The sequence below is a fragment of the Pangasianodon hypophthalmus genome, chromosome 23 (genome assembly GCF_027358585.1).
Source record: "Pangasianodon hypophthalmus isolate fPanHyp1 chromosome 23, fPanHyp1.pri, whole genome shotgun sequence".
Classification (NCBI taxonomy): Eukaryota; Metazoa; Chordata; class Actinopteri; order Siluriformes; family Pangasiidae; genus Pangasianodon; species Pangasianodon hypophthalmus.
Genome location: NC_069732.1, coordinates 10,039,620 through 10,058,338, shown reverse-complemented (window position 1 = coordinate 10,058,338; position 18,719 = coordinate 10,039,620). Strand labels below are relative to the sequence as shown.

Below are 18,719 nucleotides of genomic sequence, written 5' to 3'. Positions count from 1 at the left end.
TGTTCTTGGCTGACAGGATTGGAACCTGATGTGGTCTTCTGCTGCTGTAGCCCATCTGCTTCAGGCTTCAGCATGTTGTGCATTCTGAGATGCATTTCTGCTCAACACAGTTGTAAAGAGTGTTGATTTGAATTACTGCAGCCTTCCTGTCAGCTCAATCCAGTCTGGCCATTCTTCTCTGACCTCTCTCATCAACAAGGCTTTTCTGCTGCTGCTATAGTTTTTTTTTTCTTCCCTCTTTCATCATTCTGTGTAAACTCTATAGATTGTTGTGTGTGTAAAAAATTTTGAGGAGATCATAAGTTTCTGAAATACTCAAACCATCAACGATGCCATGGTCAAAGTCACTGAGATCACATTTTTTCCCCCATTCTGATGTTTGATGTGAACATTAACTGAAGCTTTTGACCTATATCTGCATGATTTTATGTATTGCGTTGCTGCCACATGATTGGCTGATTGAATAATTGCATGAATGAGCGGGTGTACAGGTGTTCCTAATAAAGTTGCTGGTGCGGGTGTGTGGGATTACCATGAAATATTGACATATTTCCATGTACTAAAAAAAGAATGAAAAACGCTTTATAGAACTGTTTCACTTATAATGGAAGCCTAAAGACTGGTGATAATAGGTGTCAATAAATGGTAAAAAAAAAAAAAAAGGCAACTATTATATAGGGTACCCAAATATTGGGTACTCCAATAGATGATTTAAACCTTTTATTAAACAATATTTTATTCTCTACTATAATTTTTTAGGTCACATTTGAGTACATTTGATAACCACCACTGATAATCAGAAGCTAATTCCTAACTATTTTTTTATTATTCATGTTTTGTTAGTCCAACACACAAAATCTGCAGGTTGCCTCAAAGACCCAAATACGGCCACTACGGTACCATACCACTTCATGTCCGAATGCTGCTAGAACAGCATCACTACTGACCATGAAAAAAAATCACTGTTTTTTTTAAAAAATATAATATATATATAACTGCAAAAGACTGTAGTGGCTTGGTGGTTAAGTTTTGGCCTACTGAAGGTTGTGAGTTTAAATCCCAGCACCACCAAGCTACCACTGTTGGCCTCTTGAGCAAGACTCTTAACCTTAAAGTCTGCTCACATCAGTTGTAAGCTACTTTGCTTAAAAGCATCTATCAAATGAGTGAGTGTAAATGTAGAACAGTCCTGTCACATAGACAAGGTCAAAAGCAGGTTCATTTAAACAGCCTACCGACTGAACATACTCTGAGCCATTGCATGTGGCATTAAATACCTCCCAGAAGAAACCACACTTTTGCAGAATCTAACTCAATTATGTAATTTGTCTTTTATCCCTGCTCCTTTTTTGTGTCTGGAATTCTTCCTAAATACAAATCTCAGCCGGTCTGCATTAATGGAGCCATGTTAACCTTGATGCCATGATCAAAACTAATTATATTGTTTTATATGAGGTTAGTGCTGCTTTGCAGCAGGGCTAGCTTCCTCCATTAATCTGAGGTATTAAGTGTGTTAGATACCTGACAGATAGAGGACACACTGTTCTTTTTGTTTTACAGTACAGTGCTGTGGGGTGGTATTTATAGCCTTGCTACCTCACAGGACATTAGCCTATATTCTAATTCACTGAACATACAACTGAGAGCATTTTCTAATCACACCTCTTGCTTTGAGTTCTCCATTTGTTTTAATGTGACATGGTTCAGAGTGACTGTTCATGGTTCAGAGTGACTGTTGCATTAACAGATTTTTTTTTCCTCACTCCCTTAATAGCCTCGGCTTTGCATAATTTGTGCTTTGGCCTGTCGGTTTGATTTATTTGGAGTCCTGATTGTGCACTTTGTAATCTTCTTTGATAATAGATGGCTAAACTAAGATGGAGCACAGCTGTAGACGTCTGCTCTGATTGGCCAAGATCCACAGCTGGTAAATAGTGGCCTCTGTAACCAGCGGATTCACGAGGGGCAGTGAGATTCATTCACTGTGCGCACTCTGCCATTTATTGGCAAACAGAATGCACTGTGGAAAGGCTTTCTGCCTCCTTAATTGGCCACAGATGGGAATAAATTGGCAGAATCTTGAGATGATTTTCTGTGATGGAGTTTTGAGACGAGTTCTTCTTCTTCTGTGTGGATGCTCTGTAAGACTCTTACTTGTAAGACACCTCTTGACATGATGGAGGCCTAAAGGATTTTACTGTTTATTGACTTTCTGACCAGTCAAGGAAAAAGGGTCTCAAAGGGACTGGCACTCTGCCTGTTAGAGATGCGAGTTACAACCCAGACAGAATGTTCAGGCTTTCCAAAAACAGCATGACATCTTTTGTGAGAGTTGCGGGCCTTTTAAATCTCACCACCTATTGTTTGGCCATGTCTCCAGGTGCGTGTCGGAGAGGTGGGAGGAAACACACTAGGCTTCTTTGGCTGTCAGATGGGTCCCGATGGCTCCAAGATTCTGGCTCATGCCTTCCACGGAGCACTGCACCTCTGGCAAAGAGACCCGAGCCAGCAGGTGAGTCCCAAATCTCATCTATCAGTCCTCAATCTTCATTAAGAGGGCATTATTCTAGCAGAGTTCACTAGATTTTACTCTCTGAAGTGCCAGTATCCAGTACACAAACGGTGCAGTGTTTATTCTGTTTGAATCAAACCTCGCAGCATTTTCCACCTCAGTGTGATTTGTTCAGGCAGGTGAGAACACAATATGAAAAACAAAATAAATGATGTATACAACACACAAAATGTTTTAACCTTGTTATGTATATAATTACCTAGTAATTTATTTACTGCCAGCTCCGTGTTCTTCATGCTTTGTGATCCTACATGTGTTTGGCAAAGATCGGCTTACCATTTTTCTATCGCCACATTTCTGTCTAATGAATGAAGAGGAAGTTTTTAGCTGTACATGTTCCTCAGCCAAAATTTTTTTGGCTTTTTGGTTTTATTTAATTATGTGCAGTGTGAAACAAAACCAAAACAAGTAGCAAACAAACCGAAATGGTCAGTTTCGCTCTGATTCGGATTCTGATTCAGTGTGAGTTGCAAACTGAGCCAAAGGACAGAGCTGTAGTGCTGCAGAAATACAACGTGAGTTGGAGATTTGGACCGATGAACAAAAAGAAAAAATAAACACTGGATGCTATATGCACAAAAAGTTATTTATATAATTATCATTATTGATATAATTAATTTAGTGCCAGCACTGTGTTCTCTTCTTTTGCTTTTTGGTTTGTTTAATTATTTGCAGTGTGAAACCAAAGCGAAACAGTAAAAAAAACTAAAATCAAATTAGCTCTGATTCACATGTTGGCAAACGGACCAATAGGTGTGAAAGCGCCCAGATATTAAACACAAAACAACAACTGGAGTTAAATGGTGTGTTTGTGTATGCTGTCCAAGTTGGCATTGTGGTGTGTGTTGTGTGCAGAGAGAATGGAGTCCTGCAGTGGTGTTGTCTGGCCACTTTAATGCAGTGCAGGACTTGAGCTGGGATCCAGAGGGAGAATTTCTCCTCAGCGTTGGCTCAGACCAGACTACCAGAGTCTTCACACCATGGAGAAGGAAAGACTGCTCACAGGTTTCAGAACTTGCTACATATTTCAGTGCAAATTTACATGCCATATAGACATACACCATATTACCAAAAGATGTGGACACCTGACCATCACACCCATATGTGGTTCTTCCCCAAACTGTTGCCACAAAGTTGGAAGTACACAGTTGTCTAGAATATCTTTTTATACTGTAGCATTACAATTTCTTCACTGGAACTAATGGGCTCAAACCTGTTCCAGTATGGCAATGTTCCTGTGCACAAAGCAAGGTCTATGAAAACATGGTTTGCCAAAGTTGGTGTGGAAGAACTCGAGTGTCCTGCACAGAGCTCTGACCTCAACCCCACTGAACACCTTTGGGATGAACTGGAACTCCTCACCCAACATCAGTGTCTAACTTCGATAATGCTCTTGTTGCTGAATCAGCACAAATCCCCACATCCAAAATCTAGTGGAAAGCCTTCCCAGAAGAGTGGAGGTTATTATTAACAGCAAAGGGGCAACTAAACCAGGAATGGGATGTTCAACAAGCACATATGGGTGTGATAGTTAGGTGTCCACATACTTTTGGCCGTATAATGTATCGGTGTCAGTAGTATGCACTGATTAGTACCAAAGATCTGGGCAAAGAGGGATATTTTAAGGAATTCCCCTTATTTTTCAAAAATAATCACTATAAACCATGCCTGTAGTGTATGTGCGATTACTTATGGACATGCTTTTTGAAGAGTTTTCCTGTACTGAGGGAATAAAAAAGAAAATCTGTTTACTTAAAACTCACTTATACTGTATGTCTGAGGGCACATTTTATAAGCAACTAGATGGGGCTGGACAATATGATGATATAATATCAGTATTATGATAAATTATGTCTCAATACATTTTTGTGTGATATAGCAGCTATTGTTAATGTTTATAACATTTACACTGAGACACATAATTAGATGTTAAAATCTTCTACTGAATCTGTACTGTTGTACCATTTTGTACAGAATTTTCCTCTTCTTCTGAGTTAAATGATTTATGATTGTAGAAGTTAGTTACAAGTATCAAAAGTATCAAGTTGGTTTGTCACATTTTTTAATGCACTTTTTTTTAAATTGATGGAATTCAACAATTGCCCTTAGACTCAGATCATACAGGGAAAGTTTTTTTATATGCTACAGATACAGTAAATGGAGATTAGTTTAAAAAAAAAAAAAAGTTTCCTTTAATATACAGTAACACAATTCGGAATTGTGGGCTCACGTTTAATAGCATGCCTTCCTGACACCACATGTGCTATCGGTGTATGCAGGTCACCTGGCACGAGATCTCCAGGCCTCAGATCCACGGCTATGACATGCAGTGCCTGGCCATGGTGGGCCGATTCCAATTCGTCTCTGGAGCAGATGAAAAAGTGCTGCGTGTGTTTAAGGCTCCGCGTAACTTTGTGGAGAACTTTGCCAACATAGTGGGCACTTCTCTGGAGAAACTCTTGGCTTCACATGTACGTCTTCAAAATGTGCTGTTCTTGGAAGTATAGTTATGTCACATGGGTCCTCTGTGTTAATTACACTTGATCTTACTAATTCACATTTAATATAGAGCATTCTGGTGCTTTCTGTTGTCATCGTTAAATACTGTGCAGCTTATGTAATATTTTTTAAAAATTTTATATACAATAACAAAGATCAGTACAGTGTATTTACATTATAACTGGGTGTTATTGACTTATAGTCTAATATAGAATTATAGACTAGTTCAGTTTATGACAATGGCTGACTGAAGAGTGCTTGTATTTGTTAAACATTAACAGTTTGGTGATCTGTAACGTGGGGAAAAAACAGAGCTGTGAATAATTTGCCCTTATTTCAGGATACTGTAGGTCTACCAGAAGGAGCCAGCACACCAGCACTCGGTCTCTCTAATAAGGCTGTGTTTCAAGGTACACGCTTGTTACATTTAGTGGTTCTGCTGTGTTGAGCCTATGAGAGAATGATTACTACAGTATTGCTTTAGTAAGACTGTCGTGTTCTTTGATTGACAGGTGATCTTACAATTCAGAGCACCCAGGAGGAAGGGAAAGATTTCAACAGCGTGTCTGACCAGTACAAGGAGTCTTACTTTCATCCTCTCAGTCTAACGGGTACATTATTATACACAGATACTATAAGGCTTGAAATGTGTGCCTATTTTTTTAAAATAAATATTAGAGGGTTTGATTTTTTCCCTCCAACTGGACAAAATAACATTTGGTAGAATACAAAAGGATTTTTGTAGTTTTATTATTTTTATCATCTAGTTCATTTTTTCTTGTGCATTGAATTAGACATAAAGTATATTGGCAGTGTATTGACTGCCATGCTGTCAGTTTACACTGTAATACTATTGGTGTTTGGATACCTTAAATAAAAGATTTCGACATGAGTGTTTGACCACTCTTGCCATAGACCTTTTTGCAGTGCTTATTGGCTGAAATGGCAGCGATCAAATCTGTGCTCCTTCACTTTTCCAAAGTCCCTGTATAGTGTTTTGAAAAAATCTGAATTTCTAAAAATAAATAAATAAAGTGCTAAAATTGAAATGGAATGTACCACCAAAAATTGAATTGAATTAGAGATTAGAGATGGTTCTGAATGAAGAAAAAAATAATTTCAAGTATTTCCACGCTAGTAAGTCCAGTTTCTAAGATTTCTAAAAGAAAATGACATGTGAATATATCTTAGAATGACACCTAACTTGATATTTATAGAGAAAACAAGCTTTTTGGGAATATGCAGCATAGCGTGTTTGTGTCAAATGGGCGGAGCATTAAAGTTCATCAAAGTTGCTGCCTTTTATATAATGCGGTAGTAGTGCATGGACAGATTCACTGAAATATACATATTAATGCTGCGCTTTGACGTTTTATTACCATGCAATTTATGCAAAAATCAGAAAAATGAATGAAGCGAACATGATGTGATCATCACTTCTATCTATTGTGTCTTGCCTTAAGTGACAGTTCTTTAGTATCACAAAGAATCTTAATCAGCAGTGTTGTGCAACTCTATTCCTCCTGGAGGTAGAGCTAATTTATGGGCTGGAAAAATGAAGCAGTAGTCTGAAATTAAGAACCTTGTCAGATTTGTTGCAATAAGTATTGCAGATTATAAGTCTAGAAACACTTTTAAACACTGCAAACTGCACCTTTAATGATTATGGTAATGATTTGGTCAGTTGTTAAATTCCCCTAAGCTCCTGTGAAATGTAATTAAACGCAGTAGCTTCTGGCCGTAGTGTATCACAGAAATAGATGCACTAGATGTATGAGATCATCGCTGTGTTCCGTGGAGGCCTTAGGACCTGTTCCTGAACGAGACAGTGATGGCCGGCGTTTGTGACGAGACATTATTAGGAACTGCCTTCCTGTGCTCATATATAACCATAGCATGAATCAGAGAGAGACAGCTGTAGACAGCTGTTATTACTGGAACAGACAATGTGAGGAGGGACTGCATGCATGTTTGCACGTGTGTGCGGTTAACGGTGGGAGGAGGGGTTTATACGTCTCTCGCTCTAGGCGAACAGGCAGACGCTGTCAGAGTGATTGAAAAAGCTGCTTAATCTGAAATTGTAATTAGAAAGAAGGCTTATATAATTGCAAAGTTAAAATATTGATGACTCTGGGCTACGGGGAGCGCAATGAGGCAGACTTCGAGTTGTTAACAGAATAATGTGACTCTCTCTCTCTCTCTCTCTTTCTCTCTCTCTCTTTCTGTCTCTATGTGGCCCCCCACCCCCCCCCCTCACACACACACACTCGCACACACACTCACACACACTGTATCAGTCTCTCATTCTGGAGAGGCAAAGAAGGGAATAATTAGAGGAAAATGACAAACCAGGGCCAAAAAATGAAATATGGGATAGCGAGTAGCTTTCAACTCCATTTGGAGTCAAATTGGGCACGTGTTGCATTCATACCCGTGACTGAACGGCGAGAGGCATTCCTAGACATGCATTAGGGAAAGTAAAATTCATTTTGCCCACTAATCTTAAAATTAACAGCCGTTGAAAATCGCACAGAAAGCTTTCATTGTTGAAAATAGCTTTGAGGTAATAGGCAAGGGATTATTTAGATGCTAAATAGATGAGTCTGGTGAAAAATGCGAGAAAAAGTATCCATGTCTTGGAGTGTTTACTCATTTCTCACACTTTTTATGTATCCACGTGTCTGTGTCTTTGTCTGTGTGTTGTGATCGTTATACCAGAACCCCCTCCTGAGGATCACCTTCTCCAGAACACACTGTGGCCTGAGGTCCAGAAGCTGTGAGTCCCATTTATTCTCATTTGTGAACTCTTTAGCAGTACTGACATGGCAGGGGCAGGCAGTAATATGCTGTGCAACATTACTGATTCACCATCAGCCTGCGCAGCTCTAATAATGCAATGTAGGAGTCATTTAGAAAGCATGACTAGTGAGTCCAGACACAGTACCTTCTCTCTGTGTCTGCTGTGACATTAGGGAATATAAATTTAGCCCTCTCTTAATAAAGGCTCCTGTGTTGCCCTCTATTTTTCTCTGTGTGAAAATGGATGCAGTTTACCGAGTTATTGGCTTAATGCAGTTCTGAAAGTCTCAAGTTTTAATCTTATATCCCATAAGGCTCGTGTCCCAACATAATTGCTATCATTTGTTACCTGAGCTTATTCTCTTCTTTTACTTGTTTGGATACACAGCTGTAACTTGGCGGAGGAGTACATATTGTGTTGAGCAGTTGGACTCTTTGCAGGGGGAAACTGTTGCTCTTAATGCACTTTTCCTAATCATGTGTAGTTGGTATATATAAGTCATGTATACTGAGTAATGGATTTAGAAGCCATCTCTTCCCTGCTCATTAGCTCTACTGAGCATTTCGAGTTGAGGTTTATTCCACTGGTAAATTGAAACACTCAGTCTATACTGTTCCACGTTACATATGCAATAGTTAGTAGCTTTAGGCTTTGTATTTTCACTTTCCTGGGCTATTTACCCGGCGTCTGAAATGGCTATGCAGCTGGCGTTATAGCTGGAGTAGCACATGCCTGTTTGCACGCACTCACAGCCATGCCACGGCTCATAAACGAGCTTCTAGCTTCAAATGCCATTCTGACGATCATGAAGCCGCCTCTGTGCTGAGAGCTAGTTTGTGCAGAAGTGTCAGAATCCTCATTAACATTTCCTACATCTCTGCCTCTCTGTCTCTCTCTCTCTCACTCACTCTAGGTATGGTCACGGTTTTGAGATGTTCTGTCTGGCGTCAGACGCTGCACGAACAGTGGTCGCCTCAGCGTGTAAGGTAGCGTCACACTACAATCAAATGATTAGCTTTACAATATTCCCTCTGTCTAGACTATTGTCCTCATCCAGGGCTATTCAGCTCAGATTTGGCTATTAGCTTTTCTTCAGTACAGTGCCTGAATTGCTGGAAATTGTAAGATTATTAGTTTGAATGACAGATATAGGAAAAAAAAGCCATTTTTCCTGTTGATGAATGGCTACATTAGCAGCATTGGGCGTAATGGTATATAATAGAGTAAATCAGTAAAGCCCAGTCTAAATTAAATACCTGTCTCATTCTTTTAACAGTGTGTTCAATAGGAGAATAATCACCATGTAAACCTTTGAATGTGATTACCTTCACAATCAGAACGTATTCTATGAATACGCATGAAGGTGCCTATTTGCGGCATAAAGTTTTCTTGTGAAGAACCAAAATGTGTATTTCAGAATTTAAAAAATAAAAGTGAGGTTGGATAGGGTTCGGATGGACAATATTTCAAAGCAGAATAGTGCTCTCCACGAATGCATCTTCTTGGTGTCTGTAAAATCCAGGATTTACACCAGTTGTGTCGAGACAAGGTGAGGTGTTTTTGCCATAAATATATGGCAGCAGTTACAAGGATAAAATGTTCTCGCGTCATACAGACACTTGTAGATGTTGATGTACTGCACGAATGCAGTTTATACACAGGCAGAGGTTTTAGCCAGGACGCATCTAATTTGTGGCCAAAATAGGCAAGTCATCTCATTTTAGGATAGATTTGAAAACACTTTGTAGCTAGTTGCATTGTTTTTTGTGGTCAAATCACACAGGCCAAGTGCTACCAGAAAAACTATGGCAAATTTGTGGTAGAATACTCACTAGTGACCCGCATAGAGTGATGTGAGTGGCCTGAATGCAGGGTAATAGACACTAAAAGATTTTGAGGATGCTTTGCTGAGACTATAATTTATGACATATATTTTATGATTTTAAAGCAGAAAGCATGATAATGCAGCAGTTAGTGTTACTGCCTCATAGTTATTATTATCTGTTATTATCTGGGTTATTATCTGTGTGGAGTTTCTGTGCATGTTCTCCCCATGTCCGTGTGGGTTTCCTCTGGGTTCTCTGGTTTCCTCCCACCCAAAAACCTGCCAGTTGGTGGATTGGCAATGCTAAATTATGCCTAGGTTGAAATGAGTGTGTGAAGGTGCATGTGCCTGGTGCCCTGTCATGAAATGGTGTCTCAAGTCAAGTCAAGTCAAGTGGAGTTTATTGTCATTTCAGCCATGTACAAGTACACAGTTAAACGAAACAACGTTTCTCCAGGACCAAGGTGCCACATAAGACAACACAGAACAACACAGAACTACGGGGACTACATAAATTACATAATTTCTCATCCTGAGTGTATTCCCACATTATAGCTTTTCTAAGAGAAGAAATTGGAATCCTGACAAGGGAGGTTAATGTTGGGTGTACAGTTTTTTTACTATTCCAAATTCTGTCAAATATTGTCCTACATTTCCCTGTCAGCTGACCCCCCTCCCCCCAGCTGGTGGACATGCCATCTACTCTTCGGTGGAGTAATGAGTTGCTACAGTGATATTAGTACGGCTGTCACTCATTGCATTGTATATCAGTCTGTACTCTTACAGCATTGAAGGAGACAGCGATGTAGGATTGATGGCTCCTTAAGCTTTTGAACACACTGAGTAGTGAATGACATCAGAGCAGTGGTGGTTAAGGCTGCTGATCAGAAGACTCTAAGTTCAAATACCAGCACTACCAAGCTGCCATTGTTGGGGCCTGGAGCAAAGCTCTTAACTTAAAGGTATAGTCAGAGTTCTGGTGAAATATATTTTAAGCTAGCTAGTGTTCAAAAAAGTACAGTCTCTCACTTCAGTTCCTCCAAAGCCATGTTCTCAAAGACTTGTCTCCACCTTTAATCTAACAAGGTGGCTAAAGTTTTGGTAGCTCTGAGTGTTGCTTGTCCCCATATTCCACAGGTTCCCAACCCTGGTCCTGGAGTACCCTCTGACATGCACATTTTCGTGTTTTCCTTGCTTCCAACATGCCTGATTGAACTAATCAGATACTTAATAGGACATCATGAGTTGAAGTGAATGAGTTCAAGCAGAGAAAGCCCCTAAAATGTGCAGAACAAGATGTACTGCGTGAGAAGAGTTGGGAACATGTACCATAGGTCTATGTATGGGCAACATCTACAGGTTCTGCTGCATGTCCAGTGCTTACTAGGATGTAGGAGGTCTGTGCAGTTAGGGTCATGCTTGAAAAGGTCTTGTTCTTTCCTACTTCAAGGGAACATTGGATCTTTTAATGACCTTCACCCCTCTCCCTATGACTTTATGACTTCTCTTGTAAATTCTCGGAAGAAATCTGAAATGTGTCGGTTTTTTGTGTACAGGCATCTAAAGCAGAGCATGCTGCTATCCTGTTGTGGAGCACCTCCACCTGGAAACAGCTACAAGCTCTTCCATGCCACAGTCTGACTGTTACTCAGATGGCCTTTTCCCCAGACTCACGCTTGCTCCTCGCTGTGTCCCGGGACCGCACCTGGTCATTGTGGAGACGTGAGGACTGTGGACCCGATGCTTCAGGTAAAGAACCTTCCTCCATCTGTGTTCACTGAGTTAGGCCAGTTTTACAAACATAAAGTCAGTTTGTACGACAATTCAGTCCATATACACCATGAAATTCGAATTACCTGAAAAATTGCATTCGAATTTTAATTGCTTGTACACATATGCGGTGTGATGATATGCCATGGTACGACATGACAATATAGGAACTCTGTATATAGTTATAAAAAGTTATATTGCAGCATCAAGATAAACATTACTATTAGTAGGTAGGTCAAACATGCCATATCATCAAGATTTTCTTGCCGTCTACCAAATTCTCTCTAAAAGCTGCTCCATAGCCTCACAGCCTACCTCTTTTTTGCCTTTAAACGTCTCCACCTAAATCACCACTGACAGTAGTTAAGCAGGCGAGCGTCCGCTTCCCTTTGCCTATTTGCCTGCGTGTCGGATGAAGCTTAAGACGGAGGGAGACTGCAGTCTGTTCTGGTTGAGGCTGGTATTACTCACAGCTTTCATACCATGGATGGAGGGAGGATAACCTGCGTCAATGCTGATGAGGCAGAGGCTCAGCATCAGCAGTGGAGAAATGCTTCCCAATCCCTCCATTCGTCTCACTCCATCTCGCTTTGTATTTCACGCTAATGAGCGGAGACTTGCCAATCGAAGGGCAGACAGTCATGGCTGCCCCAGTTAAAAATTAGCAGTGTGTGTGTATACAGTATATGCATGTGTATGAGAATGTGGCATCCCGTCAGTTCCTGGCAGCCCTGTGTTAGTGTTGCCGGGGCGTGACGACCTGGCTGAGATGAGCACGCTGGCCTGGAGTGTAGCTCAGCACACACTGACATTAAAGCAGAGCACAAACAACCTCTCAGGGGTGACACGGTGGAGCTCACTAGCATACCAACAATAGCTGTGTCTGTGGAGCGCACAACAAACAGCACCCAGGATTCATCTGTAAAGGAGAGACTGATGAGGAATGATGATGCAGTGATGCTCTTTCTGATTTCAGAGCCCAGATTCTCACTCTACGCACACACCAGTAAGGACTCGTCAGTGCACACACGCATCATTTGGTCATGTGACTGGAGCTTGGACAATAAGTACTTCGTGACATCTAGTCGGGATAAGAAGGTGAGCTACAGTTGCACACAGAGATGTACACTACCGCTGCTCAGTATATTGTTTGTTAATCAGTATCACAATATTGGCATTTGCAATACTGATCTCAAGAAGCATGTGAGATACAGGTGAATGCTCTAACAAATTGTAATTTGTTGGTGTTTTGTGAGCATTCTGACCATCTCTGAGCTTCTAGTTTAGTTTTCTGTCAGTGTCTTTGATAAAGTGTGGCATTAGCATAGGGGGATATAATGATATCATATTCATATTTGGATCTTTTACACAATAGGATTTTCGGAGAATATCAGATCATTACTTCAATTCCATTGTTGTTCACTTTAGCAAGTATCTGGATGTTCAGTTCTCCTTTTGTCCTTCAGAAAATATTTAAAAAAAATCTCAAATATTGTGGAATTACTGTTTTGTATTATTATTATTATTATTATTATTATTATTATTATTATTATTATTATTGTGTGTATGATTGTTTTGTTTTTGGTAATATTTTCTGCTATTTTGTTTTATTTTTTGTAATTTTAGTATATGTTGTGTTATGTTTTTCTTTATTTTATTTTTATTTTATTTATATTTAATTTCATTTTTGTATTTTGCTTGTATTTCTTTTCATTTTATTTTTGCTAAAATATTGGCAGGATCAAATTAACTCCAGCCGAACTTTAACCATGGACTTCAATATATATATCAATAAAATGCGTCTTTTTGTCCATGCAGCTCTGTAAGAGGGCTGTGTGTTTTTATTTCAATGCGTCATTAATCTGCATGCTTGCTTGTGGTGGTAGGTGATAATGTGGGGTCACCGTGGCTCTGGAGATCCAGTTGGCATGAATGACAGTGCAGTTCTTCCCTGTTCCTCTGTTCTGGATGTGGGAGATTCAGCCACTGCTGTGGCTATTTGCTCTTTCCTTCTCTCTGACCAAAGGTAAAACACTGCATTAGCCATAATTCACTAACAGAAGACAATTATTTTTCAATCATGTACCATCACTATCTTAAACACGCTGTCTGTGTAATTTGCATCAGATCAATAGTGGTGTGCTTTTACACTCACAGGTAACTGCCCCACTGTGTGACAAACACTGCAGGGTTTTAATGAACTGTTTATAAGTAATGCAGATATAAACACACCACTATAGTTAGCTGTATATTAAGTTTTATTTATCATTTTTAAACAAACAAAAAAAATATCTGTAGTATTTTAGAAAACGGGTAGCATTTAAACTAAGGGAAATACTCATGAGGCTATATGACACCTGCATTTAAGCCCTTCATGGCTACTTAGACATACCTATGTAAATTTTTATGAAGGCTTAATTCAGCATGCATAACCCGTCCTAAAGTATGCATGTATCAGTTTTGATGTTGGCATTACACCTGAGTCAACTGACAGATTATTGTGGACATAAGGTTGTGGTATTGACACTTTGCATACTTAGATTGTCTTGAAATCTGTAGAGCTCAGCTTATTCTTGTATGTCAAAATTGGACAATTAAACAAATGTGAACACTTTGACTACTTCTTGCAGTTATACTGTCATGACAGAGTTATGTACATTTCTCTGACCCTAATTTTGTGGCAGCCAATATTGTGAAATTGAGATATTTCTACCGTATAATGTAGAAATATCAAAATATGTGGTTACCCTCAAAAGTGAAAAGGGAAAAAAAAACAGCATTTAAAGATTGCATTCCAGTTTCACTGAAAGACACACTGGTTAAAAGCAGCTGCTAGATATTGTTTTAATTTGCATGTAATTTAACATGTAATAAATAAAGTAAAAATTAATTATTTTTAATTTTGATTATAAATTTACGATAGAATAATGAGTGATCACTTTGAGCGTAAGAATCATCTGGAGCCTCTTTGTCATCACTGTTTATGCTTGCATCATTGCTGAAATAATCACTGATTCTTTCTGTGAGTTTTGTTTTGATTAATGATCTTTTTTTTTTTTTAAATTAATAAACATTACACATTTGTCCACTGCCATCTCTATTTTGCAAGCTACTGCATATGTGCATTGTGGATCATTTGACAGCATTATACTGTTTACAAACTGGTTCTATTATTGAGCTCTATGTCTGTGTTGCTGTGGCACATTTCCAAAACCGTGATCAAAGCATGACATGCAGTTTGTGTGAGGAAAGCACACTGCTAGCACACTCACAATTCAAACATTGTAAGCAGAATGACTGTTTTTCCTTATTTACCTAACATGGTCTTTGCAGCTTTTGCTCACTCTTTCATTCCTCTGTGTGTAGCTACCTCATAGCGGTGGGTCTGGAGAGCGGACAGATCGTTCTGTATAAATGGAAGCCAGTGGACGATCTGTCTTCAGGATCAGACTGGAGCAGGTGTGCTGAAAGCGATGTCTCGTATCCTTTCTTTCGCACGGCGCTCAAGACGCAAAAAAGGCTGAGGCCAGGAGGTGGCTAGTACTTTTCACGCAATCCCTTTGATCTGAGAGGTTGTGTTTTTCTCTGATCCGATAACAGGTCTGGTTCTGGCTGAACTAATAACCTCATTCTCATGCAGCCAAGTATTTCAAACTGACTGCCGGCTATAAGTTTTGGTCGTGTGAAAGCTACTAACAGAACTGAGGAAAGAATGTCTCACTCAGGTAAAAATAATGGATTCTCTTTGAGATCGTTCTGATTTGGTCTGTTTTTTTCTTCTCTTTCACTCACACAATTTGACAGTTTTCACTAAGATGTCTTATCCATTGCTGGTGGAGGTGGAGTTGACAGTGGAGGGCAATTGTTGTACGTTAGAACCTGATTCAGGAAAAGAGATGCAGGTTTAAAAACATTGCACTCACATGTGGACCAAAACAACAGGTCCAAGAGCTCCTGTAGGAGAGGGTCTCAAGCCCAGCAAGTTACTGTAGTTAGAACATGATTCATCTGAATCGACTCAACTGCAAGAAGTGAACCAAGCAATCTAAGCTTTATATGGTTTATGGATTGCATACAGAATTTTTTGGCTTCTAATAAACTGACATTTTAAATAAAATGAGTGCCAGAAGGCAGACCTGGAATTCAGAAGCATTTTGGATATTTGGGCTGAAGAACGTAATGCCTCTAAATGGTATATATTGTTATTTATTTATTTATTTTGTCATTATTTAGCACTGGCTCTGTTCCGTTATTTGTACTCACACTTGCAAGAGATTTATTTCTATTTCGTCATATTTTACTTTAGTGAACGAAAGACTTTGGGGAGGTGTTTTTCTAGTTTGTTTAACAAAATGACCCTCAGCAAATGTTTGTTTTCTGCTTAAACTTGTTGTGCAGAGGTGCCAACATCTAAAGTTTGCCGTAGCATTGGCAATTTTAGAGCCCTTGCTGCAGCAATACAGAAGAGACCTTAAAAAATACGAATTTTTTTGAAGGGTGGGATAAAGCAGCAGTCAGACCCAATGCAATTAAATTTCACCTAGCATTAAAGTCAGTTCTCTGAAGGGGAAAGGATGTGAGATGTAAAAGAAGCTCATTTGCTTCTGCCAGCACTTACTTTCATTTCACATCAACTTTACCTAAGAGAACTTTGACCTGTTAATTCATGAGCCTTGGCCTTGTGAGGCAGTAAAAAAAATAAGATGGTGGTCTCTCTGGTTATTAAAAAAGGAGAAGCTGCTTATTAGAAAGATGTGCTCACACCTGACTTCTGCCTCGCTGTTTTCTACTGTTGCTTGGCACAAAGATGCAGTCATTTATACCAGAAGTCTTGTCTACCGACGTACACTAGGGTTTATGTGGTCAAGTTCTGTTTTTTTTTTTTTTTTTTTTTTTTTTTTTTTTTTTTTTTTTTCTTTGATTGGATTTTCTTGTTAGAAATGTATTCTTATAAAATAATGTTTGGATAGTGTGAAACCGAATCAGTCCAAATCAATTTCACTTTGATTCAGACTCGGCAAACAGAATCATAGCTGAGAAAGCAGTCTGCAGCTCCACTGGTCATGCTGTTTTTTCTACTTCACTCAGTGGTTTCTCACTTGTCCCCTGGCTGTGAATTGCCTCTTAAACACTGGTCACAGCTCTTTCACTCCACTCCAGTTTGCTGATAACAGGCTGCACCTGAGGGTAATGAGTTTTTCTTTCTTGAGTGACCTTTTTTAACATGTATAATGGGAAATTAAAATGGATTTACAGAACACTTGTCTGTACATAAACATGTTTATATGTGTATGCAAGCAGAATAGAGGAGACAGAGGAAGCCCATTGACCTAAAGCGATGTTTGAAATGAGAAAAAGGGAAAGGCTGATCCAGGCAGAGGAAAGATAGAGATGGAGAGTTAAAGTATGGCTGTTTTTTTTGAATGTGGCTTCCCCTTGGCTGCGGTTTTCCTTGACTGCTTTCGTGTCTGCAGTCAAAGTCACACACTGGTGGTGAAGAGACTGCGCTGGAGGCCCCGAGTCTGTCAGCAGGATGAGAGTGAAGGCTTGAACAAGAACCACCAAAGCACCTCTGTCCAGTTAGCCAGCGCCGGAGCTGACCACACAGTCAAAATCTTTAACATCAACACACTGACTCTGTAGCAGTCTCTCACCTAGTGGTCCACTCAGACCCTTCACCATCCACACACACGTCAGCCTGTAGGGTGTGCATCAGATCCGATGCTGAAATGTGTGGACGGCTCTTAAGAAATGTCACTTAATCAATACAGAAGTTTGGATATTTGTACTATTACACTATAAAACCAAAAGGAATATTGTGCTATTTATCTGAAAACTCCTGAAGTTTGTCTTGTAATAAATGATGGTTTTCTAACGAAACTAAAAGTAATGAGTGTGTAATGTCCAAACTGGAAGCAGTCTTCAGCATTTTCCCATTTTCTCTGCTCATCTGCTTTTTACATGTTTTGCGAGTGCTTGATCTTGTCATGCTTATAGAGGTGTAAACCTCAGGCCACATGATATGACAGGATTTAGATTCTTAAGACAATTGAATATTTTATGATACCACTGCATCTCCTGCGATATGACGCAGTTTCAATTTTGATTAACAAGGCAACGATACAATCTGATTTAGTAGCCTCCGACTAATATGTGACCAACTTTATGCAGAATCTGGAGCAGGCCTACCATTAATTCACAATCAATGATGTATGAAGGACTATAAAGTGTCAGAGTTATGGGCAAATCAACTTGCTAGGCTATTTACATGTCAGTTTAAAATATGAATTATTTTTTACCTACCAGTTGTCTTTCCTTTTTCGGGAATAATCGGTTATAATCAATAATAATTGATATATGATTGTGCCACGATTCATTTTAATTTTTGCCTTTTATATGGATGCATCAATCCAAATTTTCTGATTGTTACACGCCTAGTTACTTTTTCTCTCCAATTTGACGATTGCCACCCATTCACTAGCTAATGCTATTAGCTAGCAAGTGGGGCAAGCAAGTGCTTCCTCCAAGAAACATGAAGCCAACCTCTGCATCTTTTCAAACGGCTGCTTATGCTGTGTCACAGGCCAGTGTATCACACTCGCAGGATAGAGCTATCTGTCCTGTTCCACATGCATGAGCTCACAGAAGCCCACGATTGCCTAGTGTTGCAGTGATTGACGGGGAGAGGCCATCCCTCCCACCCAGAGAGCACTACCAAAATTACTGTCTTGACTCCCAGCCACGTGGTATTGTCAGGATTTGACCTTGCAATCGCTTTGACCGTGAACGCTTTTCTACCACTCAGGAGCCGGTTACTTCCTGTTGAAATTTTTCTCGAGGGAAGAGGAGACGTGACACCTTTTACTTAAACTGTTGAGTGCAAAAGTTTGCAACCCTCATAGTTTCAAGATGAAAAACAAATAAAAAATGAAAAATGCAAAGATGGAGGCAGTCTATATCACATTCAGAAAGGGAAATGCAAACTTTATAACAGATTCATTCATTATTAATATCGTAACATCCACTGTTGGCCTGTTTTTGTTACTTTTGTTCATGTATATCTGTAAAATCCAGCACACACTGACTTGTTTGTACAGCCTTAGTACAATAGACACTGAGGTGCCCATTTATTATATGCTATATAGATATACCCGATAAAGTGGCAACTCAGTGTGTGATTGAACCTCTTCCTACCTTGAGTTTCTTTATACACTATTAGAAAAAGAGTGTGTAAGTCTCAATCGCTTAAAGTT

General features: G+C 39.5%; 1 protein-coding gene across 1 annotated transcript in view; it reads left to right on the top strand.

Annotated features, from left to right (window-relative positions):
• elp2 (elongator acetyltransferase complex subunit 2) overlaps nucleotides 1-17,831 on the top strand; it is a 29,290-nt gene extending 11,459 nt beyond the window's left edge. Inside the window, exons 11-22 of the mRNA XM_026930224.3 lie at nucleotides 2,381-2,512; nucleotides 3,428-3,577; nucleotides 4,852-5,043; nucleotides 5,412-5,481; nucleotides 5,584-5,682; nucleotides 7,790-7,847; nucleotides 8,785-8,857; nucleotides 11,253-11,445; nucleotides 12,443-12,564; nucleotides 13,353-13,492; nucleotides 14,833-14,946; nucleotides 16,941-17,831. Coding sequence (XP_026786025.3) covers nucleotides 2,381-2,512; nucleotides 3,428-3,577; nucleotides 4,852-5,043; nucleotides 5,412-5,481; nucleotides 5,584-5,682; nucleotides 7,790-7,847; nucleotides 8,785-8,857; nucleotides 11,253-11,445; nucleotides 12,443-12,564; nucleotides 13,353-13,492; nucleotides 14,833-14,946; nucleotides 16,941-17,109 — 1,512 coding nt within the window. The 3' untranslated portion in view covers nucleotides 17,110-17,831. The remainder of the gene's footprint in view (nucleotides 1-2,380; nucleotides 2,513-3,427; nucleotides 3,578-4,851; nucleotides 5,044-5,411; nucleotides 5,482-5,583; nucleotides 5,683-7,789; nucleotides 7,848-8,784; nucleotides 8,858-11,252; nucleotides 11,446-12,442; nucleotides 12,565-13,352; nucleotides 13,493-14,832; nucleotides 14,947-16,940) is intronic.
• Nucleotides 17,832-18,719: the final 888 nt, after the last annotated feature.